The 24,767-nt window shown below is 47.2% G+C and overlaps 1 protein-coding gene across 1 annotated transcript in view; it reads left to right on the top strand.

The window, feature by feature from the left end:
• The window catches only part of LOC146797411 (carbohydrate sulfotransferase 11-like), a 208,568-nt gene that overhangs the window by 130,625 nt on the left and 53,176 nt on the right, over positions 1 to 24,767 (top strand). The window contains exon 2 of the mRNA XM_085624420.1: positions 3,759 to 3,841. Within this exon, the coding sequence (XP_085480546.1) occupies positions 3,759 to 3,841 (83 nt within the window). The remainder of the gene's footprint in view (positions 1 to 3,758; positions 3,842 to 24,767) is intronic.

The following is a 24,767-nucleotide window of genomic DNA, read 5'->3' on the forward strand; positions in this document are numbered from 1 at the left end:
GAGGGCCTGTTCAAGTGTTTCCTTCTGGTCCTCTTCGGAGCTATGCTGCTGACCTAGCTGGCATTTATTTCTAAAAGAAGAGGCCATGTCTACCAAGAAGGTACAGGAGAGCATGCAATTCAGCCATCATCCATAGAGCCTACTGCATTGAGGTGCACTCTCCATCGGCTATCATGCTTTACGTAGATGGTCGATTTGAACTATGTCCTGAAGACTAGAACATGGCAATGGGGCTCAATATGGAGAAGAACTATCCTGAATATTGTCAATTGAAATAAAAATACAATTGCCACCTTGGCAACCTGAGATTGTGGAGATAGATTGCTTTAAATGCAGCTGCCTACATTTTGCACTACCATCACTGCTGTAGGAAGATTGTCCATGACCTCGAGCTAGAAACCTTAATTTCTGCAAGCCGAGTTGTGTAATGTTATAAACTCCTCAATCTAGATAGGATTTAGTTTTAGGAAGATTATTGATATCCACCAGAGAACAAGAGAGAAATGATCTGTTAGAGATTAGTTTCAATGTCTCCCTCTGTGGACAAGTGTGAGAAGACACACCGAAACCAGTCGTGTTTCATCGGCATACATGTAAAAGTGAACCCCTGTCCCATGGAGTAGCTTGGTGAAGGGCTGCACTTACATGTTAAAGAAAAAGTGACCGTAATCAATTCTTCCTGGACAACACAGCTGAGACAGTGGTGGTCTAGAGCTGAAAGGATTGAGGTTACAGCTTGTTTTCTGTCCTCATATAGACCAAGGAGGCCAAAACAATGAGTAGTGGTAATAGAAGGAATATAGTTACTGTATGAATAAAACAAACCTTCACAATAAAAACACAAAATTAGTTTTATTCGAGTCAGATAAAATACATACATAAAACAAATGTTAAATCGGAAACTTTTCAACCATCGATAAATTTTCCCTTGTCTCATAAAGTACATAAAACATTTTACAAGGGGCAGCTCTTGTGCTTGGTTCATGGATTCCTCCAGAGAGACATTTCCGCAATCAAGTAGAGATGACCCTTACAATGGACACAAATGTATTTCCATAGTTGTTCTGTAGAAGAATAACCAGGTGTATATCTTTCGTTCTTTAAAGATTATTTCAACTTGTGGTTTTGGTCAAGATAAGCGTCCACTGGCATCCAAATCAATTTCATCCACCTCACATTTAGTTGGACTAACCATCCAAATGTATGTACATGATATGCTTTGAAATTTAGAGAGTTTATTCTTGCCACTGAAGTTGGCTCCCCTAGTGGTTTACGCTCCTGGAGGGGTGTATGTCGCTCTCTGTTTAGAGAAAGTCTTATGTTCAAATGAAGTCTGGACCATCAGTAGTTTATGTAGAGAGCAGAGTTCATTTTTATTGGTGTTCACTTTGCCCCATACAGGCCAGTTAAGAGAAACTAGTCATCCAGATCCGATTGATAATTCGGTATCTGATGGTTACAGAATGTTTAGCACATTCTAGAGGGTGGTTGTGACCTGCACCTTCAGATATTTGGGTTTTTGCTGCGTCAATGTTGTGTGGAACATAACAGCTTCATTGGTACAACTTACAATCGCACCAGTTGATTCTGTACCAGGCTTTTGTGTGCAAGCCACATTTCCATATAATGAGTGTGATATACATTACAGGAATTATAGATAAAATGTACTTTATAAGGATAAATTACCAAAGCCATAACATTATATACCAGAGATACATATAGCACTTACATTATAATTAAGGCTCCCAGTTTCCCGTTTTTACTGATTTTGACAGATAAATACAGATAAAAAATCGTCTATTTTCCTGTCTGTAATTAGTTTTAAATATGGAAAATAGGTTTTATTTTGGACTGTTCTCACTTCTGTCAGTCGTGAGTGCTAGGCCAATAGCTTTTCAGATTGACAGGCAGCGGAGTAAAAAAAAATGTGAAAAGATTTCCTAAAGAAGCTTATATAGCTGAAGCAGTACAGTGGATTAAGCTGTTGTACAGTCCAAATGGTTTCAACTGACTGTACTATACTGTAACTGGCTAAAACCCATTGGACAGTCAAACAAGAGTAAACGTTTGTCGGTTAAATAAATGTGGCTTCATTTTTTTTTAACAGTCACACAATAGAAATATGGGTAAATACAGATAAAATGAGCAAACAATAATTATGATTTAACACGTTCAGAAATGTCACAAAAATAGTATTGAAAAGACTGCAACATTACTTACTGTCCATTGATGTACTTGTATGCTTGTTATTGGTCACACTTCTTGCATTAACAACTTCTATTCCCATCTGTAAATTTTGTTTTTTAGTGAAAAAAAATAAAAAAAATATTTTAAAAAAAACATTTTGGTATTCACAGAAGGCACTTACTCATTTTGGTATTCACAGAAGGCACTTACTCATTTCGGTATTCACAGAAGTTAGGAGTCTTAACTTTAGGACTCCTAAATTCCTTCTGTGAATACCGAAAGTCTTAAAGTGAGGATTTTTCTCAGTTTAGGAGTAGTAAAGTTAGGACTCTTAACTTCTGTGAATACCGAAATGAGTAAGTGCCTTCTGTGAATACCAAAATAAGTAAGTGCCTTCTGTGAATACCAAAATGGTAGTAAGTTTAGGATTTTGTCTTAAGTTAGTTCTGTGAATCGGGTCCTTAAACTTCGCCCCCAAACAATAAACAATACTTTTTCAAAGAAAAAAAAAAAGTCACAAAAATAAATACCATAAAACCGGGAGCCGAAATTATAATGCAATAAAGCTTTATGAATTATTTGTTGAGCTCTCTACTGTACATTTCAGGAAAGTTACAATTTGGCACAGAAAAACCCTTGACTTAATTATTTTGTTTAACAAAGTTCAGCTGTTACTGAGAAAAACACTGGGACAGACAAGTCAATTGTTTCTGGCACTTGAGAAAAAAAGCTCTGTTAGTTGATTTCTGGCTGAATAAAAAACACAGTGAATGGATATTTCTGCAAGGATTACATACAGTAATGTATCCTTGAAGTGTAGGCAGTCTGCAATGGAATGCTTTACTGTTTAGGGCAGGAAGTATTGCCCTGAGGCTTGACTTGCATAAGATTAAGTGGAGAAGGAGAGGGCAGGGGAAGAGGAGTACATTCTTGGTGCAGAATTTAACTCTTTCGTCCATGAGCTCAGGGCACTAGCTACCAGAGCAGTTTAATTAATAATAATGATGTAATTGGTGCAATATCTGTGGCATTGTGCTTGATGTCATGGGCAATCCAAGAGGGATGTGCTACTAGCCATAACTGGTGATGAATGTCAGGAATTGTTAGGGTTTGGTCCATAAACTTAGACTCTATTAAACTAAAGGTTCTAATGGGAATATTAATGTTTTCATAATTATTGTGTGCCCAGTTTATCTGCAAAAAAATGTGCACAATCTCTACTGTCAAATTAAGAGCTTGATTTAGATCCCATTATATCCTATGGGATTTATATTTTGGCGAATGGGATATCTGTCACCGTTGTGAGTGAGTAACCCATCCGTCAAGATGTAATCAAGCCGTAAGTCTGCTATTGACGCAGTTGCTCTGCTTATCGGGCATGCAGCCATGTAAGCCACATATGTGTTCATCTAGATTGAACGTCACCTTATTAAATTATAATACACCTTACTATTATGGACTTTGAATCCATCTGCCCTGTGGTTACCAGAAATGTAATTCTATGACAAATATTTCAGAAATGGTATAAACTATGATGGGTAATAATGTCTTCTTTTGTTCTCTCCCATCAGCCGCAGAAGACAGATTTCTGGGTAACAGCTGGCATGGAAAATCCAGGCGAAGCCCCCTGCAGGCCCTCTACGACAGCGACCAGGTGGGTGCACCAGAACATGGCTGAGTCATTTGGCGGCAGGAAATCTTCTGTTTCTGATGTGGTCACATGAGCAGCTCGCCTCTAGGAACATCTGAAAATAAATAGATGCAGGCCTTAAGATGACTGCTGGTCTCCACCTGAACATGTGTTCTTGTTTCAGATGGGGGCATGCAGCTGTGATATGGGGGATTTACCGGCCCAGGAAAGTTCAACTATCGGCTAGGTTCAGTGCTGATTGCTAAATTTGTAACAGAATGACTGCCTGGGCCCAAAGCTTTGCTCAGATGCCCTGTGCCAATGCTATCGAAGGTCGGGGTGCTGAATACAAAGGATGCTGGTCTTGATTACACCTCATGCCTCTTTACTCCACCACCAGACATGCCTTGCCACTCCCTTTGTCGTTGTTTTCCCACTTTCTTTTCATCCTTTTTTCCACCTTATGTGTTTCTCTCTCTCTCTCTCTTTCTTTCTCTTTCTCTTTCCCTTTCTCTCTTTTTCTTTCCCTTTCTCTTTCTCTCTTTCTTTTTCTCTTTCTCTTTTTCACACTGGATCAAAGCATGAAAAGGAAAAAGTGCTGGTGGGCTCCACATGCAACTACTGCCTCTTTATTCCAACAACCTACACTTTGATTCTTTTTATTTCACTGTTATGGGTTCTTTTTTCCTCTCTGCTTTCTTCCTTCACCGCTGTTTTGCTATTTTTCTCTTTGTCTTCCTCCTTCCTTCTCCCTTGTCTGTCTTTCTGTGTCTTACTCTGGGTCAGGTCTCTGATGAGAAATAAGTGCTGGTCTTCGAAAATGAGTGGCAGCGCCCGCCACGTGTACACATCGGCACAAATGAATTACTACAGGTTTCCTACTGTCTAAACCAGAGGATTTTGGGGGCCCTGGCCAAGACATATTTTGGGGGCCCCAGTAAAGAACAAATTTGAAAATCTATTACCCATTCTCTAATAATTCAGGGTTGCATGATTCCAAACAATACTAAATTATATGTGCACTGCACCAGGGCTAGCCTCTCAGAGGGATGTGTATGAAGACCAGAGCTAGCCGCTGAGAGGGATGTGTATGAAGACCAGGGCTAGCCTCTCAGAGGGATTTGTATGAAGACCAGAGCTAGCCTCTGAGAGGGATATGTATGAAGACCAGGGCTAGCCTCTCGGAGGGATGTGTATGAAGACCAGAGCTAGCCGCTGAGAGGGATGTGTATGAAGACCAGAGCTAGCCGCTGAGAGGGATATGTATGAAGACCAGGGCTAGCCTCTCAGAGGGATGTGTATGAAGACCAGAGCTAGCCACTGAGAGGGATGTGTATGAAGACCAGGGCTAGCCTCTCAGAGGGATGTGTATGAAGACCAGAGCTAGCCTCTCAGAGGGATGTGTATGAAGACCAGAGCTAGCCTCTCCGAGGGATGTGTATGAAGACCAGATCTAGCCGCTGAGAGGGATGAGTATGAAGACCAGGGCTAGCCCCTGAGAGGGATGTGTATGAAGACCAGGGCTAGCCTTTCAGAGGGATGTGTATGAAGACCAGAGCTAGCCGCTGAGAGGAATGTGTATGAAGACCAGAGCTAGCCTCTCAGAGGGATGTGTATGAAGACCAGGGCTATCCTCTCAGAGGGATGTGTATGAAGACCAGGCCTAGCCTCTCAGAGGAATGTGTATGAAGACCAGGGCTAGCCTCTCAGAGGGATGTATGAAGACCAGAGCTAGCCGCTGAGAGGGATGTGTATGAAGACCAGAGCTAGCGGCTGAGAGGGATGTGTATGAAGACCAGAGCTAGCCGCTGAGAGGTATGTGCACTGCATCAGCCTGCAGGGAAGGAGAGGGCAGTCAACAGCATCACCTGAATAGAGCGAGCTCACTAAGGGATGGTGAAGCATAAAGGTATACACTAATGCTTCTAAATTTCAAATAATCTCATATGATAACTTCTTAAAAAAATACAAGCAGGTGTCTGCATGAGAAGAAGCGAAACACCTTTCAAGAGCCTACAGATTTGAACAGCTCTCCATCAGACACTGGAATTTCCTGTGGGCCATGTCAGTCTGAGCAAGAAAGCATGGCTGACCGCTTGGCCACAAACCCCCCACCCGGGGGCCGACCGAGCAGTTTGCCAGGGCAGATTTTGGTTCCCAGTCCGGCCCTGCTGACAGCTTAAACAACTATTTCCAACTTCTGAAATCACTAATTTATGGCTTCTGAACCACTACTCGGTGCCAGAGGTGGAACTATTAAGGGTGCAGAGGGTGCAACACCCATGCCCGGGGGCCTGAGGGACCCATTGAACGCTGGCTATTGCTTTGTTTTACTCGCCACAGAGTAGCCAGGGGACCCATTTTCCTTGCTTGGGCTGTAATCCATGGTACTTTTGCTTTGCCACCGCTGAATCCTTATTTTATGCTGCTGGTTGCAAGCGATGGGCACTGACGTTCATTTTTGGGATCCCGTGCTCACTGTGTCACTGGAATCAAGCTTTACCTGGCAGATGAACCCACAATAAGGGCACACCCGGTCCCAGGATGCTTGTTTTCCGTTCAGGGAGGACCTGGCCCGGCAGTTCGGGCTGGACTGTTCCCATTGGAGAGGGTCAAGGCTGATTTGCATATGGCGGGTGCAAACTGTGGAGGTATGGTGGGTGGAAATCGATGGATTGACCTGCAGCCCGACCTATCACCAGCGGCTGAGATTAATTGAAGTTTTCCATCTATCACTTTGTGTTTTGATGCTCATTTGTGGGGACCAAGACTTATTTTTAATCAGCAGACTTTGGCTTAGAACTAATGAGAGGTAGAAATGGGAGAAATAAGGAAGAGAAAGATATTTTACCAATGGGAGAGAAAGCAGGGATGAAAAAGGCGCAAGCCAGCGTGATAAAGAGTCAACAAATGTATGGAGGTGGAATAGACCGGAATAAAATAATGTGGAATTAAGACCAGGGTGGTCTGCACAACCTTGGCATTCAGCAGCAACAGCAGCAGGCTCTCAAGAAAAACTTTGGGTCCTTGCACTTTTTTGTTAACAAATTATGCACTGACACCAGTGCTTGAAATGGGAAAATAGAAGTGCAAGTATTCTCTAGCAGAGTACCTGCTTGTTTCTGAGAAGTGCCGGTACTCTCCAATTAAAAGTACGCCATTTCTCTTAAGAAGTGCCGGTACTCTCCCCCTCAAAAGGACTTCGTCTTACTGCCTGTCCTATCTTATCCAGCTGTGGTGATTTCAGCCAAGCATCGAACAGAAACTAAACAGATGGGCTAATCGCTGTAATTCGTACAGCGCCCAGAAGTAGTGGCTTCGTGGCGCTGTACAAAATAAACAACGAGGCCTGAGCCGCATTACTCCAGAGTGGCTGCTTTCTTGTGCCCTGTGTTTATATTTGGTCTGCTCCATTCTGGGCTCTGCGGTGAGGGTTCACATCACTACCCCCTCTCCCCGTGCTGATGGATCACTCCAGCAGCGGCCCTTTGATGGGCCGACTCCTCTAATTAGCAGGGCCGCGGCAGGTGGAAGGGATTACCGGGCGGTGTCTGCTGCTTGCGGCCTCTGAATGCCTGCCCTGGGGCTTTCACTCGTGCTCTTACCCGCCAGCAGCGAGGTCAAACGGAAACCACTCTCGAAAAGGCACTGACTGCGCCATGAAATGGGTCATGGTCAGAGGTCCTCCCCAATCTTTTCAGCTCCCCTCTCCAGGCCATGATGTATTCACTGTGTGAACCATGTTTCTCTGCAACCAAACACAGGGCATGATTCACAAAGGTGGGGGGAGTCTTCGCACTCGGAGAGGAGGCCCCGCAGCCGTGGGGGAGTCTTCGCACTCGGAGAGGAGGCCCCGCAGCCGTGGGGGAGTCTCTGCACTCGGAGAGGAGGCCCCGCAGGAGCGGGGGGAGTCTTCGCACTCGGAGAGGAGGCTCCGCAGCCGCGGGGGAGTCTTCGCACTCGGAGAGGAGGCTCCGCAGCCGCGGGGGAGTCTTCGCACTCCGAGAGGAGGCCCCGCAGCCGTGGGGGAGTCTCTGCACTCAGAAAGGTGGCCCCACAGCCTTGGGGGAGTCTCTGCACTCTTAGCAGGGGCCTCACTGTCGTGAGGGGAGTCTTCGCACTCAGGGCAGGGGCCTCACAGTCGTGGGGGAGTCTTCGCACTCAGGGCAGGAGCCTCACAGTCGTGGGGGAGTCTTTGCACTCAGAGAGGAGGCCCCGCAGCCTTTGGGTAGTCTTCGCACTCGGAGAGGAGGCCCCGCAGCCATGGGGGAGTGTCTGCACTCAGAGAGGAGGCCCCGCAGCCGTGGGGGAGTCTCTGCACTCGGGGCATGGGCCTCACAGTAGTGGGGTTGTCTCCGCACTCTGGCCAGGGGCCTCACAGTCTGAGGGAGTCTCCGCACTCGGTGCGGAGGCCCCACAGTTATGGGGGAGCCTCTGCGGGATTCTCCGCACTCGGGCAGAGGCCTCACAGTTGTGGGGGAGTCTCTGCAGGAGAATTCACACTTGGGTGAAGGCCTCACAGTCATGGGGGGAGTCTCCACACTCGGGCGGGGCCTCACAGTCATGGGGGAGTCTCCGCAGCAGAATTCACACTTGGGCGAAGGCCTCACAGTTGTGGGGGAGTCTCTGCAGGAGAATCCACACTCTGGGTGGAGGCCCCACAGTCATGGGGGAGTCTCTGCAGGAATCTCTGCACTTGGGGGAGGGGGGCCTCATAGTCATGCGGGAGTCTCTGCACTCAGGGCGGGTGCCTCGCAGTTGCGTGTGTCTCCCCGCACACGGGGTGGAGGCCTTGTAGTCGTGGGGGAGTCTCTGCACTCGGGCGGGGGCCTCGTAGTCATGGGGGAGTCTCTGCACTCGTTCGGAGGCCCCACAGTTTTGGGGAAGTCTCTGCAGGAGAATTCACACTTGGGCGAAGGCCTCACAGTGGAGGGGGAGTCTCCGCACTCGGGGCGGAGGCCTCGTAGTCATGGGGGAGTCTCCACACTCCGGCAGAATCTCCGGAATGATAATTCTAATTGCGAAGATTTCGTTCCTGGTGCAGAGACTCCTGACTGCGTGGCGTCCGCCCGAGTGCGGAGGCCCTTTGTGAACCAGGCGCTATGTGGTTTAGTTCATAGATTCACAGTGATGTGTACAGTGTTTCAGGCAGAGAACACTTACTCCAAGATCCTCTCAGTTCACAGGTAAGTGAGTGAGGGAGTGACAGATACCTGGCTCAACCACTCAGTGTGCCTGTATAGCATACGACCCCCGAATCCAGCGCAGCCTATGTACTGCCCTGATGACTTACCGGTACTATTCATTACTCTTAGCCCTACTTGTTATTGTCACAGTTATTATCATATGACGTGAGTGTGCCTCGAGGCAGGAAGAACCCTTTGATGTCTGTTGGAACGCGAGCCCCGCGAGCCCCTGCTGGGCAGTATACCCAGGCTCTCATTCCAGCCTTCTCCATGTTCCATCCAAACCGCCCAGAGGCCTAGAAGCTCATTGAAGTGAGGACAGGTCATAATGACTGTCGAGTAGAAGAGGTGTGGCGCCACGGCCAAGGCGACTGACTCCGGAATCTGGGGATCGCGGTTCGATCCCCAGCGCCGGCGGCAGATTAGCCCAGCACCATGTGACTCTGGGCAATAGCTTGCTTATTCTTCCCGACGGTCCCCAGCGCCTAGAGACCCTTACGGGTCATTGTTCGCGCTTTACAAATGTGGATTATTATTAGACCCAGAAGTAATGAAGAATACAGTTAATCGGGACAATTTCCCTTATCCCAGTCCCTACTGTTTGCAGAATACGGAAGCAAGTTTACTGCCTTTGGCACAAACAGAGCACTCAGGAAGCCACCAATACCACAACCCTAAGTAATTGTATCCTGTCAAGGTTAAGCAGAGCACATCTCATCCAAAGGAGAACCCCTCAGACCCAATGTAATGGTGAATGAGGGTATAGGGGGAAGCCCAGATGGCAGCACAACATACCTCAGCTAAGGGGACAACCTGAACCTGTGCCAGGAAGTGACCATATCCCTGATAGATGATAGGCCTCAAGATGAGGAGGCTTTCCCAGGGAATAAACCCGAGCAATAGTGGACCAAACCCAGAGGCTGATAGGCAGGGAAGAAGCTTTGTGACCCAACCCAACAATACAAGGGTAAATTTATGTATTTATTTTATAATGCGCACGATTTACCCTCCCAGGCATTTTGGAGCTAATCACCACTGAGCAATACAGGTCGCTATGAACAGTAATTAAATGGAGAACATCTAAGTTTTTAAAGATTTCCTAAATGCCAGGTGATATGGGTTGATAAACAAATGAAGAGGCAAATAATTCCATATACTAATAAGTGGATCACCCACCCCCGTACGTTTGCAAATTTTAGGCAGGGCAAGGCACAGTTGGAAGCGATGGTATTTGTCGTTCAGGCTGGTAAAAGGTAAGGTCTTAAGGACAGAAGCTGGGCTAGTCCCCTATATGGATTCATGACAAATGCATGCACTTTAAATAGCACTTTCTTTGGCCGTAGGAAGCCACTGAAGATGATTAGACTGTTTTGTGATGGGGGCCGAATGTGGGCATATATAATATTTATCCTTAAACAAAGTCAGTACAAATAATGCATGAGACAAGGCACAAAATAATGGCTTTTGACAAGAAAACATATCTCAACATCCAGCCCTTTGCCCCAAAACCTGTGCCTTGTCATGCCAATGTGCAGCCTCTGTATCGCCAACCCTCTTGTTTGGGGTAAAAGTGCCGGCCCTACTTGAATTTTCCATTGAAATGTATTGGACTGAAGGGATCATTTGGAGGGTCATAGCTGGGAAATAAAACTCTTTAACCCCTTCCCTGCTCATGACGGAACCGTTCCGTCATGAGCCACGGTTGTCGTGTGCTCATGACGGAACGGTTCCGTCATGACAATCCTGCCGGCGGCCGCTCCGCCTGCGCGGCGCTGTTTCCCCGCCTGTGCGGGGCGACAACGCAAATGGGCGGAGTCATGACGGAACCGTTCCGTCATGAGCACAGCTCAACTGTGGCTCATGACGGAGCGGCTCCGTCATGAGCACAGGCCCGCCGCGCTGCCCCCCTGCCCCCCCCAGCGCTGCAGCGGAATGTCCGCAGCAGCGAAGGGGTTAAATTAAAAATGCATATACAATGCTGGCCCGACCCTCCGTTTTACATAAAAAATGTGCTGTTTTACAGCGGTGACTCCAAGTTATCCTTTTAGTAAAATGCATTGTAAAATACTATTTATCTACTTTGGGTTTGGTTGTACATCCACATTCAAAGTACAAATGTAATTAAAACTCTGTCCAGAGAGTTGGTATGAATAGGTTTATGTCTTCCACTCCTTTCCCCAGTTTCAAAGACCGCAGTATAAGGATGCAGAAAATCATTAACGCCAACATGTGTTTGTTTCGTTCTTTGATGGACTTCTGAAGGTCAAACGTAACAATAGCAGAGATACGCAAGTCTACTGGGGCCATGGGTTTCGATTTTTGATGAAAGCAAGGAGGTGCCCCAAGAAAGTAGATTCAGTCCATAATAATTCTTCAAGAAAGTTCTTTATTCAAAAGATCATGCTCATTCAAAGAACAACCAGCCAACGTGTTTCGATCCCAAAATAAAATTGTGGATCTTCGTCAGGGCTCCATAATATAAAGTTCTAGTGCGCTGTAAAGATACATCTTAAAGCTGATTGTCGCCTTATCACAGAGGTAATTTTCAGGTTTTACAGCTTGACACCTTGCAAAGTGTCTGATTGCTCCTTCCGGGGTTCTGGATAGTATCCAAATCTACACTTCCTTCTCTTCCATCAGTCCTTAGTCACAAATAAGGATGAATCACACTGGTAACTGTGTGTGCGACTATATTTGTGCTGTAGAGCTCGGTTTGCAGGTATCGGGTTTGAATCCCTCCAAGACGGCTCCATGAATTCATATGGAATTTGATGAGAGATCCTGATGTGACCCGTCGGCCACTCTTTCGAGCCCTGGTAAGATAGCTCAGTGAGTGCAGCATCCTCTAAAGAGACCTTCATTTGATGTGCAGTGTTGTTCTGTGTGCATTTTGCTCCCACTTCCTTTGAAAACGCTGTGCCTTTTCAGAGGGATTGAGGAAGTGTATCACTTTCATAGTCCCTTTGCCTCCTTGCTATTCCTCGCTAACTTTGATTGAGGTAGAATGTGTCATGGAAGGGGCCTGACAGCCTTCAGCTGTGCTCCCAAACCATAACCTCTCACACCCAGGCCCAACCAGGATACTTCTCTTCCCAAATTTGGGCTTGGTTAAGATGTTGGTGAACGAGTTACTCCCAGTGCTTAGTTTGTAAAATAATAAGTGCCAGGGCCCTGGCCAGGAGACCACTGCAGCTTGCACCAGCCATCGCCCCCTCATCGCTGCTAAAACGACTACTAACCATCTCTCTCGCTTGCAAGTGCGGCAGTTCAGATTATTCCAGGTCCCCAAAAGCTAAAGGAAAGGCTGGGGAGGCAGGTATTAGTAATTGTTAATGTATATTGTATTCATAAACAACCGTTGTTCTGCTCATTTCTAAATTAGATGTGCAGCGCCACCATGTGGCAGACTGTCGTGTTGACAATTAAGTGAGGTGCCAGCACTGGAAACCACCGGCTCAAATTAAGCACTGGTTACTATGTCACAATGGTGTCGGATACCCCGTCTGCCAAAATATGAATCCCTTTATTTCCTATCGGTTTTATATTTCAGCAGACGGGATATCGTCATCGTTGTGACGGAGTAACCCATCTGCCAAAATCTATATCAGGCAGTACCATTGTTCTAGTACATATTATGGACATTTGTTTTCTTATCTTGTTAATTTGAGATTGTTTTGTCTCTTCTCCCACCTCCTTTTCAGTAAGTACGGTGCAACCCTACCTGATGTGCACATTTAGCCTTCCAGTGTTAGGCGGACTGATATGATATTGTGTACAGCACTTGTGACAGGAGGGCCAAGTCAATAAACAAATTCAAATATAAATGCAATTAAAATTACACTGTGGACAGAGAAGAGACTCCGTCACGTGCTGTCTGGACGAAACCCGCCCCTGGGCGAGAAATGGACCCGAGGTTAACAGGGCCTGAAGCCTCCAAGGCCCCACTCCAGAGAGCCGACAGAGCTCCAGACAGGGGAGAGCCAGGTGCAGTCTGGGATCCACTGACGGCCACCCCAGCTTCAGATGGCACCTCCAGACGTGGGCACTGAGTCACATGTGGCATTCCACCCCAGCAACGAATCCCTCCCGCTAGCACCCTTGTACCCTCAGCTTGCATGTCTGGGGGGGGCTACCGTGTATAGCACATTAGCAACCTAGATAGATGATAACAGGACAAACCAACAGGGAGGGAGGGAGAAAGGGAGAGGGATGGGTTGGGTGGATGTATGGATGTATGGATGGATAGATGGGTGGGTGGGTTGGGTGGATGGATATGGGTTTGGGGGGATGCGTTCTGGGTGGGTATGAGATGGATGGATGAGTGGATGGATGGATATGGGTTTAGTTGGATGGGTGGATGGATTTGGGTGGATGGATGGATGGATATGGGTTTGGGTGGATGGATATGGGTTTGGGCGTGTGGGTGGATGGATGGGTGAGGGGATGGATGCATGTATATGGGTTTGGATGGGTGGGTGGATGGGTTGATTGGTGGGATATGCAAGTGGATTGACAACTCAAAACATACATGAAAAAATGCAAGAAAGAGAGGGGAAAAAACCCAAAGAAAGATAATAAAAGAAAGCGAAAAATATTAGATGAAGGACGGTAGGTTAAAAAGTAGTAAAAAACAGGGAGACGACGTGTCACAACGGGTCTTCATGGCTGTAGTGGTAAGGATACGTCATCTAGAGAGGGGTGAAGATGTCTTCTGCGGTCTGTGTCCCAGAGCCCAGCGGGCGGCTCTTTAGAGATGTGCGTTGAATAGATCCTCTCCGCAGCCTCCCACCCTCTCGCATTACCCTCACCCGGTCGTGTTCCAGGCGTGTAACCGTAGCCTCTAATTGTCAGGGTGAGGCACATATCTGGAAACTCTACCCGAGCCGAGACAGGCAGTGTCTGTGATGCTGCGAGGTCGGGGACAGACCGGAGGGGTCTCGCGTTACCGGAAGCAGGCCGGCCGTGAGGCAACCGATTGAAGTCTGCGAAGGGGGGCAGGAGTAGAGGGGGTCTCATGTTGGTATCTGTTGTGGAAAGGTCTCAGCACAGCTGCTAAATTCATCATCCCTAGCAAACCCAGCGTGTGAAAGAAGCTCATTTGAACAGATTGTATTTTTATTTTTTTGCAGTTTTATATAGCGCGAACTTGGCCCAAGGGCATTAGAGCGCTTTACTCAAGTACCAGATTATATTACACACGGTTCTTTTTATTTTTGACATTGTTTTAATGCATGCGGAGATTAAGTGGTTTGCTCACGATCACAGAATGTTGAGCAGTCGCCGGGACTCGAGTCTGGTTTCTCACTTCCCAGGGGACAGCTCTGGAGGTCGGGTCAGACACCTCGACATATGAGGGCTCCTGCCTGTAGGGGCATGTGCCAAACTTTTGACGTATCCATGCTAGTTCCCATCCTGCCGTCCGTTTCTAGCTCAAAAGGTTCAAAAGTTACTATAATGCAGCAACAAGTTTTGCCACGCAATGGAAGGCTCTTTGCAAAAGTTGACTGGTCACCTTTCTGTAGCTTATTCTTGTGTTTGGTGTTAAACTGGTATTAATGTGTTGCAACTACTTTCCAAACATTATTAACACGTTTAGAAATGACAAAGTAATGAAGTAATACTGTCCCAAAATGTGCTGAATAATGGTGCAAAATGTGCCTTTTCTTGCTGCATAATTTGGCCCTCCCCTGCCGCATAATTCCAATTGCCGTGTATATGTAAGCGTATGTGTGAGTGAAAGTAAAGGTCAAATGGCATTTCCGCTACTCCATACATTTTGCTGAATTAACGTTCATGCCAAAGAAGTTTAACTAGGAATCCTTTTCAGCAACGCAGCCCATATAATAAAGGTGTAGGAGGCAGAAGCACTACATCTTTAAAAAAAAAAGCATTTGCAATGCAATAGGTCTCACATTTATGTGAGTTTCGTAAATGTGACACCTATTGCATTACAAAGGCTAGTTTGTAAAAATGGCCCATGCGGCGATTTAACTTTAACATCGGCCGCGCCCATTTCTTTAGACGAGCCATATCTAAAGAAAGGGGCGTGGCCGCCATTAAAATTAAAGCGCCGCATGGGGCGGTTTTAGAAAACAAAGCCTTTGTTTGTCAAGTTGCCAAACAAATCCTTTTTTTTTTTTGTAAACACACCCCATGCCACACTTTCACTTTAATGGCGGCCACGCTCCTTTCCTTAGACTTGGCTCATTTAAGGAAAGGGGTGATGCTTCCATAAATGCATGGGCACTAGTAAACAAAACAAAAAAAGAATAATAAGGAAGCGTGGCAGCTATACTTAAAGCGGACCGTGCTGCTTAAATAAAGAAATGCAGCTACTATAGTTAAAGCGGACCGCCATTAGTAAATAAAATAAAAGCGGGCGTCATGCTGCGATCTAGTGGCTGGAATAGGGGTAAATCATTAAACAATGTAGTGCTCACAGACAAGATAAAGCAGACCGTGTAACAAGACAAGTAAAAGGTCCAGTCGTTATGGGAGGTAACAAATGCAGACAAGGAGGGACTATCAAGCCTAATAACGACTCGCAAGCAAGCTTTTCCGAAGGACAATGACACAAGCCAATTAAAAATATGGGCGGAGAGTGGGCGGAGCTTCAAAACCATCCTCCAATACTGCATGCCTCGCAGCAGCGCATGCGCTGCCCAGGCTCAACCTAAAAAGCAAATAGGTATTGTATTGCAAGGTGAAGTAAAACGTGTGAAAAATAAACCGGAAATTGGATATCTGACATGGAATACCTTAAGTGATTTTTACAGTCATTGTTGAAAAATGGATCAGTGCTATTCGTAAAGTTAAGGACATGAATGCCGAGCCCTATAGGGACCCGTTTCAAGATCCTTATCAAAGTCGGTTTTTAGTTGCTGCCAGGTCTGGAACCCCACAGGACCCGCCCTTCTTAGAGCCCTACCTGAAAAGGAAAGTGAGCAAAGAAGACCTACATTTTTGCAAATAGCTGAAAACCCAGCTCCCTTCTCCTTCGGCCCCTTTTCCTCTTTAGACAGTTTTTGCTCACTCTTTGAAACCGTACCCTCTGTAAACTTTGTGATTAACTATCATGACTCACACTTTGAAAAACAAGATAAGACTTTACAGAAAGTAGGAATTCAAGTACCAGCTTCCGGCAGATCCAGAATCTCAAACATGAATGCGCTGCAGACATGCTTTTTCTCAGTGACGACAAACCTAATCTCCCAGTTTGAGGAAGGAAGTGTTATCACTGTGTGCTGAGTTTCCCCCCCAGCTATTTCATCATGGCTGGGAAGGTTCTGTTTAGATCACACTTGGACTGATTTGTTTCGCAGGGCTGGCGGGATTGCTCGATGAGCTGAACACTCGCCGCTGACAAATGCAGTGTTCTGGACCTTTCACCAGGCCTTTGCCAAGGTGCCACTGTGGACTTTCATCTGGGATTGTCCCTCCCAAGATGCCTTACTTTTACACTTGGATAGTGCCCGGAATAACCTATTGGTCTCAAAGAAAACCAGGGTGTTATTTGTTCCTAAACACTACAAGTGGTGAACCTAGGGGAGGTACAAGGATTTGTTAAGTTCAAGGGTCCGGCAGATTGATATCCAGCGCACCCTTAAGTACCCTTGTGAATGCACACTGACCAGGTGGTGCACCTGGGAAAGGTACAAGAGTTTATTCACCTGCAGGGACTGTAGACGGATATTCGGTGCACCCTTAGGTGTCTGTGAATGCACACTGACCAGGTGGTGCACCTAGGAAAGGTACAGGGGTTTATTCACTGGCAGGTACTGTAGACGGATATTCGGTGCACCCTTAGGTGTCTGTAAATGCACACTGATCAGGCGGTGCACCTGGGAGAGGTACAAGAGTTTATTCACCTGCAGGGACTGTAGACGGATATTCGGTGCACCCTTAGGTGTCTGTGAATGCACACTGATCAGGCGGTGCACCTGGAAAAGGTACAAGAGTTTATTCACCTGCAGGGACTGTAGACTGATATTCGGTGCACCCCTAGGCGTCTATGAATGCACACTGATCAGGTGGTTCACCTGGGAAAGGTACAAGAGTTTATTCACTTGCAGGGACTGTAGAGGGATATTCGGTGCACCCTTAGGTGTCTGTGAATGCACACTGACCAGGTGGTGCACCTGGGAAAGGTACAAGAGTTTATTCACCTGCAGGGACTGTAGACGGATATCCGGTGCACCCCTAGGTATCTTTGTGAATGCACACCGATCAGGCGGTGCACCTGGGAAAGGTACAAGGGTTTATTCACCTGCAGGGACTGTAGACTGATATTCGCTGCACCCCTAGGTATCTTTGTGAATGCACACCGATCAGGCAGTGCACCTGGGAAAGGTACAAGGGTTTATTCACCTGCAGGGACTGTAGACTGATATTCACTGCACCCCTAGGTATCTTTGTGAATGCACACTGATCAGGCGGTGCACCTGGGAAAGGTACAAGGGTTTATTCACCTGCAGGGACTGTAGATGGATATTCGGTGCACCCTTAGGTGTCTGTGAATGCACACTGACCAGGTGGTGCACCTGGGAAAGGTACAAGAGTTTATTCACCTGCAGGGACTGTAGACGGATATCCGGTGCACCCCTAGGTATCTTTGTGAATGCACACCGATCAGGCGGTGCACCTGGGAAAGGTACAAGGGTATATTCACCTGCAGGGACTGTAGACTGATATTCGCTGCACCCCTAGGTATCTTTGTGAATGCACACTGATCAGGCGGTGCACCTGGGAAAGGTACACAAGTTTATTCACTGGCAGGGACTGTAGACTGATATTCGGTGCACCCCTAGGCGTCTATGAATGCACACTGATCAGGTGGTGCACCTGGGAAAGGTACAAGGGCTTATTCAACTGCAGGGACTGTAGACTGATATTCGCTGCACCCCTAGGTATCTTTGTGAATGCACACTGATCAGGTGGTGCACCTGGGAAAGGTACAAGGGTTTATTCACCTGCAAGGACTGTAGACGGATATCCGGTGCACCCCTAGGCGTCTGTGAATGCACACTGATCAGGGGGTGCACCTGGGAAAGGTACAAGAGTTTATTCACCCGCAGGGACTGTAGACTGATATTCGATGCACCCCTAGGTATCTTTGTGAATGCACACTGACCAGGCGGTGCACCTGGGAAAGGTGCAAGGGTTTATTCACCTGCAGGAACTGTAGACGGATATTCGGTGCACCCTTAGGCGTCTGTGAATGCACACTGATCAGGCGTTGCACCTGGGAAAGGTACAAGAGTTTATTCACTTGCAGGGACTGTAGATTGATATTTGATGCACCCCTGGGTATCTTTGTGAATGCACACTGACCAGGTGCTGCACCTGGGAAAGGTACAAGGGTATATTCACCTGCAGGGACTGTAGACTGATATTCAATGCACCCCTAGGTATCTTTGTGAATGCACACTGACCAGGTAGTGCACCTGGGAAAGGTACAAGAGTTTATTCACCTGCAGGGACTGTAAACGGATATTCGGTGCACCTCTAGGTATCTTTGTGAATGCACACTGACCAGGTGGTGCACCTGGGAAAGGTACATGGGTTTATTCACCTGCAGGGACTGTAAACGGATATTCGGTGCACCTCTAGCTATCTTTGTGAATGCACACTGATCAGGCGGTGCACCTGGGAAAGGTACAAGAGTTTATTCACCTGCAGGGACGGTAGACTGATATTCGGTGCACCCCTAGGCGTCTATGAATACACACTGATCAGGTGGTGCACCTGGGAAAGGTACAAGAGTTTATTCAACTGCAGGGACTGTAGGCGGATATTCGCTGCACCCCTAGGCGTCTATGAATGCACACTGATCAGGTGGTGCACCTGAGAAAGGTACAAGAGTTTATTCCCTTGCAGGGACTGTAGACTGATATTCGGTGCACCCTTAGGTGTCTGTGAATGCACAGTGACCAGGTGGTGCACCTGGGAAAGGTACAAGGGTTTATTCACCTGCAGGGACTGTAGACTGATATTCGGTGCACCTCTAGGTATCTTTGTGAATGCACACTGGCCAGGTGGTGCAACTGGGAAAGGTACAAGAGTGTATTCACCTGCAGGGACTGTAGACGGATATTCGGTGCACCCTTAGGTGTCTGTGAATGCACACTGACCAGGTGGTGCACCTGGGAAAGGTACAAGAGTGTATTCACCTGCAGGGTCTGTAGACTGATATTCGATGCACCCTTAGGTGTCTGTGAATGCACACTGATCAGGCGGTGCACCTGGGAAAGGTACAAGAGTTTATTCACCTGCAGGGTCTGTAGACTGATATTCGATGCACCCTTAGGTGTCTGTGAATGCACACTGATCAGGTGGTGCACCTGGGAAAGGTACAAGGGTTTATTCACCTGCAGGGGACTGTAGACGGATATTCGGTGCACCCTTAGGTGTCTCTGAAGGCACACTGACCAGGTGGTGCAACTGGGAAAGGTACAAGAGTGTATTCACCTGCAGGGAGTGTAGACTGATATTCGGTGCACCCTTTGGTGTTTGTGAAGGCACACTGACCAGGTGGTGCACCTGGGAAAGGTACAAGATTGTATTCACCTGCAGGGACTGTAGACTGATATTCGGTGCACCTTTAGGTGTCTGTGAATGCACACTGATCAGGCGGTGCACCTGGGAAAGGTACAAGAGTTTTTTCACCTGCAGGGACTGTAGACGGATATTCGGTGCACCCTTAGGTGTCTGTGAAGGCACACTGACCAGGCGGTGCACCTGGGAAAGGTACAAGAGTTTATTCACCTGCAGGGACTGTAGACTGATATTCGGTGCACCCTTTGGTGTTTGTGAAGGCACACTGACCAGGTGGTGCACCTGGGAAAGGTACAAGAGTGTATTCACCTGCAGGACTGTAGACTGATATTCGGTGCACCTTTAGGTGTCTGTGAATGCACACTGATCAGGTGGTGCACCTGGGAAAGGTACAAGAGTTTATTCACCTGCAGGGACTGTAGACTGATGTTTGGTGCACCCTTAGGTGTCTGTGAATGCACACTGATCAGGTGGTGCACCTAGGAAAGGTACAAGAGTGTATTCACCTGCAGGGACGGTAGACTGATATTCCGTGCACCCCTAGGCGTCTATGAATGCACACTGATCAGGTGGTTCACCTGGGAAAGGTACAAGAGTTTATTCACTTGCAGGGACTGTAGACTGATATTCGGTGCACCCTTTGGTGTTTGTGAAGGCACACTGACCAGGTGGTGCACCTGGGAAAGGTACAAGAGTGTATTCACCTGCAGGGACGGTAGACTGATATTCCGTGCACCCCTAGGCGTCTATGAATGCACACTGATCAGGTGGTTCACCTGGGAAAGGTACAAGAGTTTATTCACTTGCAGGGACTGTAGAGGGATATTCGGTGCACCCTTAGGATGTCAGTGAATGCACACTGATCAGGCGGTGCACCTGGGAAAGGTACAAGGGTTTATTCACCTGCAGGGACTGTAGACGGATATTCGGTGCACCCTTAGGTGTCTGTGAATGCACACTGATCAGGCGGTGCACCTGGGAAAGGTACAAGAGTTTATTCACCTGCAGGGACTGTAGACTGATATTCGAAGCACCCCTAGGTATCTTTGTGAATGCACACTGACCAGGTTGTGCACCTGGGAAAGGTACAAGAGTTTATTCACCTGCAGGGACTGTAGACGGATATCCGGTGCACCCTTAGGTGTCTGTGAAGGCACACTGACCAGGTGGTGCACCTGGGAAAGGTACAAGAGTTTATTCACCTGCAGGGACTGTAGACGGATATCCGGTGCACCCCTAGGTATCTTTGTGAATGTGCACTGATCGAAGTCGGGCTAAGATCTTAGGCGCTCATGCAGACTTCCATGGGTTCCTAAGGTAGGAGCCCTTCCTAGGCCCCCACCCCTGTAGTATTACTAGGTTTCACAAGGTTTCCCTGAGGTGCTGACAGTGCCTTGTGCATGGATTTGCCTGAGGTGTATTGTGCCTGTGCACTGAGATGTATGCAAGGATGTATCCGAGGTTCTCACTAACCGTATCTGATCAGGGCGCAAGACCTAAACAACAGTGTAAGTCTAGTTTTGGAAATGCACAATGACGTCACATGGAGTGACTTCAGAGTTGTGACATCACTTCCAGTGACATTACTTCCTATTATTGTTTCTTGGCAGTTTTATAGCACACATGCAGTATTCAGTACGGCATTGCAGAGCATTTGGTAATGTGGCTTTATCAATCCCCTCACTGAGAATGTGCATAACCCACAGTCCAAACTGAGATACAGAAATACCTGGGGAGCTCCTTCCTCCCTCAATCACTCCATCCCTGGTGACGATGGATATGACACTTAGAGGAGGGGCTTCCATGTGTCATGGCGACGCCTGGGCACAGGCTTTAAATATTTACTTATTTTAAGATGAAAGACAATGTTCTCTGCTTTCCTCACTGAGGTACGGACATCTCATGAGTATAGAGAACACGGGTCCAAAACTACCAGTGCAAGTGACGTCACAGTCAGTAACTGGCCCTTTTTATCGAACACTATCTACCACCGACTTGCAGCCTGCTTGGACCAGAAACGATAAGTTATTATCCATCTGATTGCACTCGTTTTGTAGATCTCCAATGAATGGAAACCTGAGATACCTTTCAGGATTTCCCCAATCAAATATGGCTTCGTGTGAGAGCTCAGATGAGTGCGTTCACTGGACTGCTGACCGCAGTAGAGCTAACTGAGGATGCGGTCCATAAACCCTAGTGGAGGACATCAGCTGATGCTAAGAGACCAGTGTCCAGGGGATGGAGGATGAGGCGAGGGTCCTGATACATCAATATCTTGAGAGCAATATTGGTCTTGCAGCCAGCCAATAATGTTGGTTATTGCCCTCCCCATCTTCATGTTCTCTCCTGTACAGTAGGAGTCTAAATAAAGCCCAGTAACTAGCATTATTGACCAGCGGCACAGTCAATATTACCACTTAAATGTACTTAGTTGCATTTGACTTTGTAAGAGCGGTATTCACGCGACTAGGTCTGTTAGCTCTAGAGTGACAATGGAGCCAGATAAGGCCTCAGGTAAAAAAAAGTGACCGCCTGAAAATGACATCATGTGACGTGAGGAATGCAGAGGAGCTATCGCGCAATCCTGGCGCATTGGACCAGTAGTGCCTAGAGATGTGAAATTCAGACCTTGTGCCTACACCACTCCTACGGAATGTGGAGGCGCAGAAGAGTGGACGCTCGCTTTATAACCTTACACTAGCGCGCTGGCAAGGAACACTAATCACCTTCATGAAGGCTACTCCAGGACTTGCAGCACTGCAGTGTTCTGCAGCACTGCCATGTGCAGTGCAGTCGGATGCAAAGCCATAGAAATGATGAGCCACCTCTAATGACGCCCTGCTGCTAGTCTAGTTAATAATTTTAAAAAGAGCGCCATGTACTGGTGTGGGGGTGCAGGGACCGCCGGATCCACTCCCTGGCTTTTGACAAAATGCTGTTATTGTTCAAGATTTTAATGTTCGGTTCCAAATGTATTCCTCTCCACTGCAGTTATCTGTCAATCTTTCAAAATCTGTCCCATGGGTGTCAAGAAGGTTGATCTATATCTAAATGCAAGGTGTCTGTTTTAAAATACAAATGATGTTTCACAAGCAACTGTAGAGCCCCACGCCTGTTCACTGCATGACGCCTGTTCACTGCATGACGCCTGTTCACTGCATGACGCCTGGCAACAACTCAAGTAGCAGAGAGGGTCATACGTAATAAACGAAACCTTTTTTGACACCTATTTGACATTCAGAGGGGTAAACACACATGTATAAGGAGGTAAAAAGTAGACTAGTCCATTGTCAGCGGATGCTTCGTTCTCAGAAAGTGACGTTATGCAGTATTTGCATCCATCGACTGAGCTGCATGATTTGTGCTCTGAGCCAGATGGAGGGTGTGCAGAGCGCTGCAGCCCCCCCACCTCTCTCAGCAGCACGGAACTCATCACAAGCTCTTGGCGGGAGGGTTTGAGGGATCCTCATTGCACCCCTTAAGTGGAAATTGAGCCAACCTGACTGCTGACACGTCCCTAATGTCTTTTCCTGGCAGACACTGCATTGTTGATGTTTGTAGGGCAGGAACGTGTTAACAGAATAGCAGAATGGGTCACTGTCCGCCTGGGGTCCTAAACTGTGGAATTTCAACCTCAACGTGTTGTCTTTACTAGCACAGATTGGCAGATGGCCTGGGGCTTACATTTCACAGTGTAAGTGATAGGCCCCGGAAGTACAAAAGGGCTCACCTACCTGTCCTCAGAGCATAAAAAGAGGCAGCATGCACCTTCCCTGCAGCAGAGCATCTAGTGACTCTAGGCAGCAAATTCTTTGCAAACACATCTTGCTCTGCGTCCATGACACATGTTCATTGCAGACAACTCTTGCTCTGAGTCCAGGCTACATGTTCATTGCAGACACCTCTTGCTCTGCGTCCATGAGACATGTTCATTGCAGACACCTCTTGCTCTGCGTCCATGAGACATGTTCATTGCAGACACCTCTTGCTCTGAGTCCAGGCTACATGCTTATTGCAGACACCTCTTGCTCTGAGTCCAGGCTACATGCTCATTGCAGACACCTCTTGCTCTGAGTCCAGGCTACATGCTCATTGCAGACACCTCTTGCTCTGCGTCCAGGCTACATGTTCATTGCAGACACCTCTTGCTCTGAGTCCAGGCTACATGTTCATTGCAGACACCTCTTGCTCTGAGTCCAGGCTACATGCTCATTGCAGACATCTCTGGGTCCAGACAACAAGCCTTGCTTGAGACCAGAACCACAGACAAGCGATAGCTGTGATGAACCAGACCTCCAGTCCAGAGGCAGTAACATTCATAAAGTGCAGGTCACCTCCTCCTTGGACACACTCATAATCAGGGCCCCTGTATCTATGTAAAAACAAGACCACGCTGACGAAGAAGAAGAAGAGTCGGATGAGAGGCGGATGCGTCATCCCTGGTCCTCAGAAATGGAGATCACTAGCTTGATATACAGCCAGAGCCCTCCCTCCTCCCCACAACCTGAATCCACATCTAACTAACAATGACATGTAATGGATATGCAGGCCTGTCACTGAACGCTTTTACCACCCGCGCTTCTCTGATACCAGTACGGCTTAGTCGCCATTAGTAGCTCCACATCACAATGACGTGGACAGGGGTTTGTGCAGGGGCCACAAAACACCGACTCCCTCCATCAATCCGAACCTAAGGCCTATATGTACAAAACTTCAATTTTTAATTTCCAAAATGCCGAATCCTAAGAAATCCCTATTTAGCAAATGCAAGATGGAATGTACCAGAATTGTGATTCCCGATTAGCGATTCCTACAGGGTCGCAATCGCTATTTGGAAATCGCAAATTTTGAAATGCAAAAACAATCGTACCTATGAGCCTAGGGCTCCCCTTACCTCTAAAAAGATATAAAGTGGGCCACGTGTAAAGTGCTCTAATGCCTTCGGGGCGAGTGTGTGTATATGGCACTGCAAAAAGTGCATTTTGGGTGCCTTTTTCCATTTTGCACACGGTTACCATCAAATTGGATTCGATGTTAATAGCATTTCCCAAATGCCCTTTTCGCATTCCCGAAATGCTTTGTACAAGTGCTTAGGAAATCGCAAATAGGAAATCCCTATTTGCGATGTTCTATTTTGGTAATCGCAAAATGCGATTTCTATGGGGTACTAATCGCAATTTGCAACCATGATTCTGATTTTGTTCATATGA

The sequence above is a fragment of the Triturus cristatus genome, chromosome 9, assembly GCF_964204655.1.
Source record: "Triturus cristatus chromosome 9, aTriCri1.1, whole genome shotgun sequence".
NCBI classification, from domain to species: domain Eukaryota; kingdom Metazoa; phylum Chordata; class Amphibia; order Caudata; family Salamandridae; genus Triturus; species Triturus cristatus.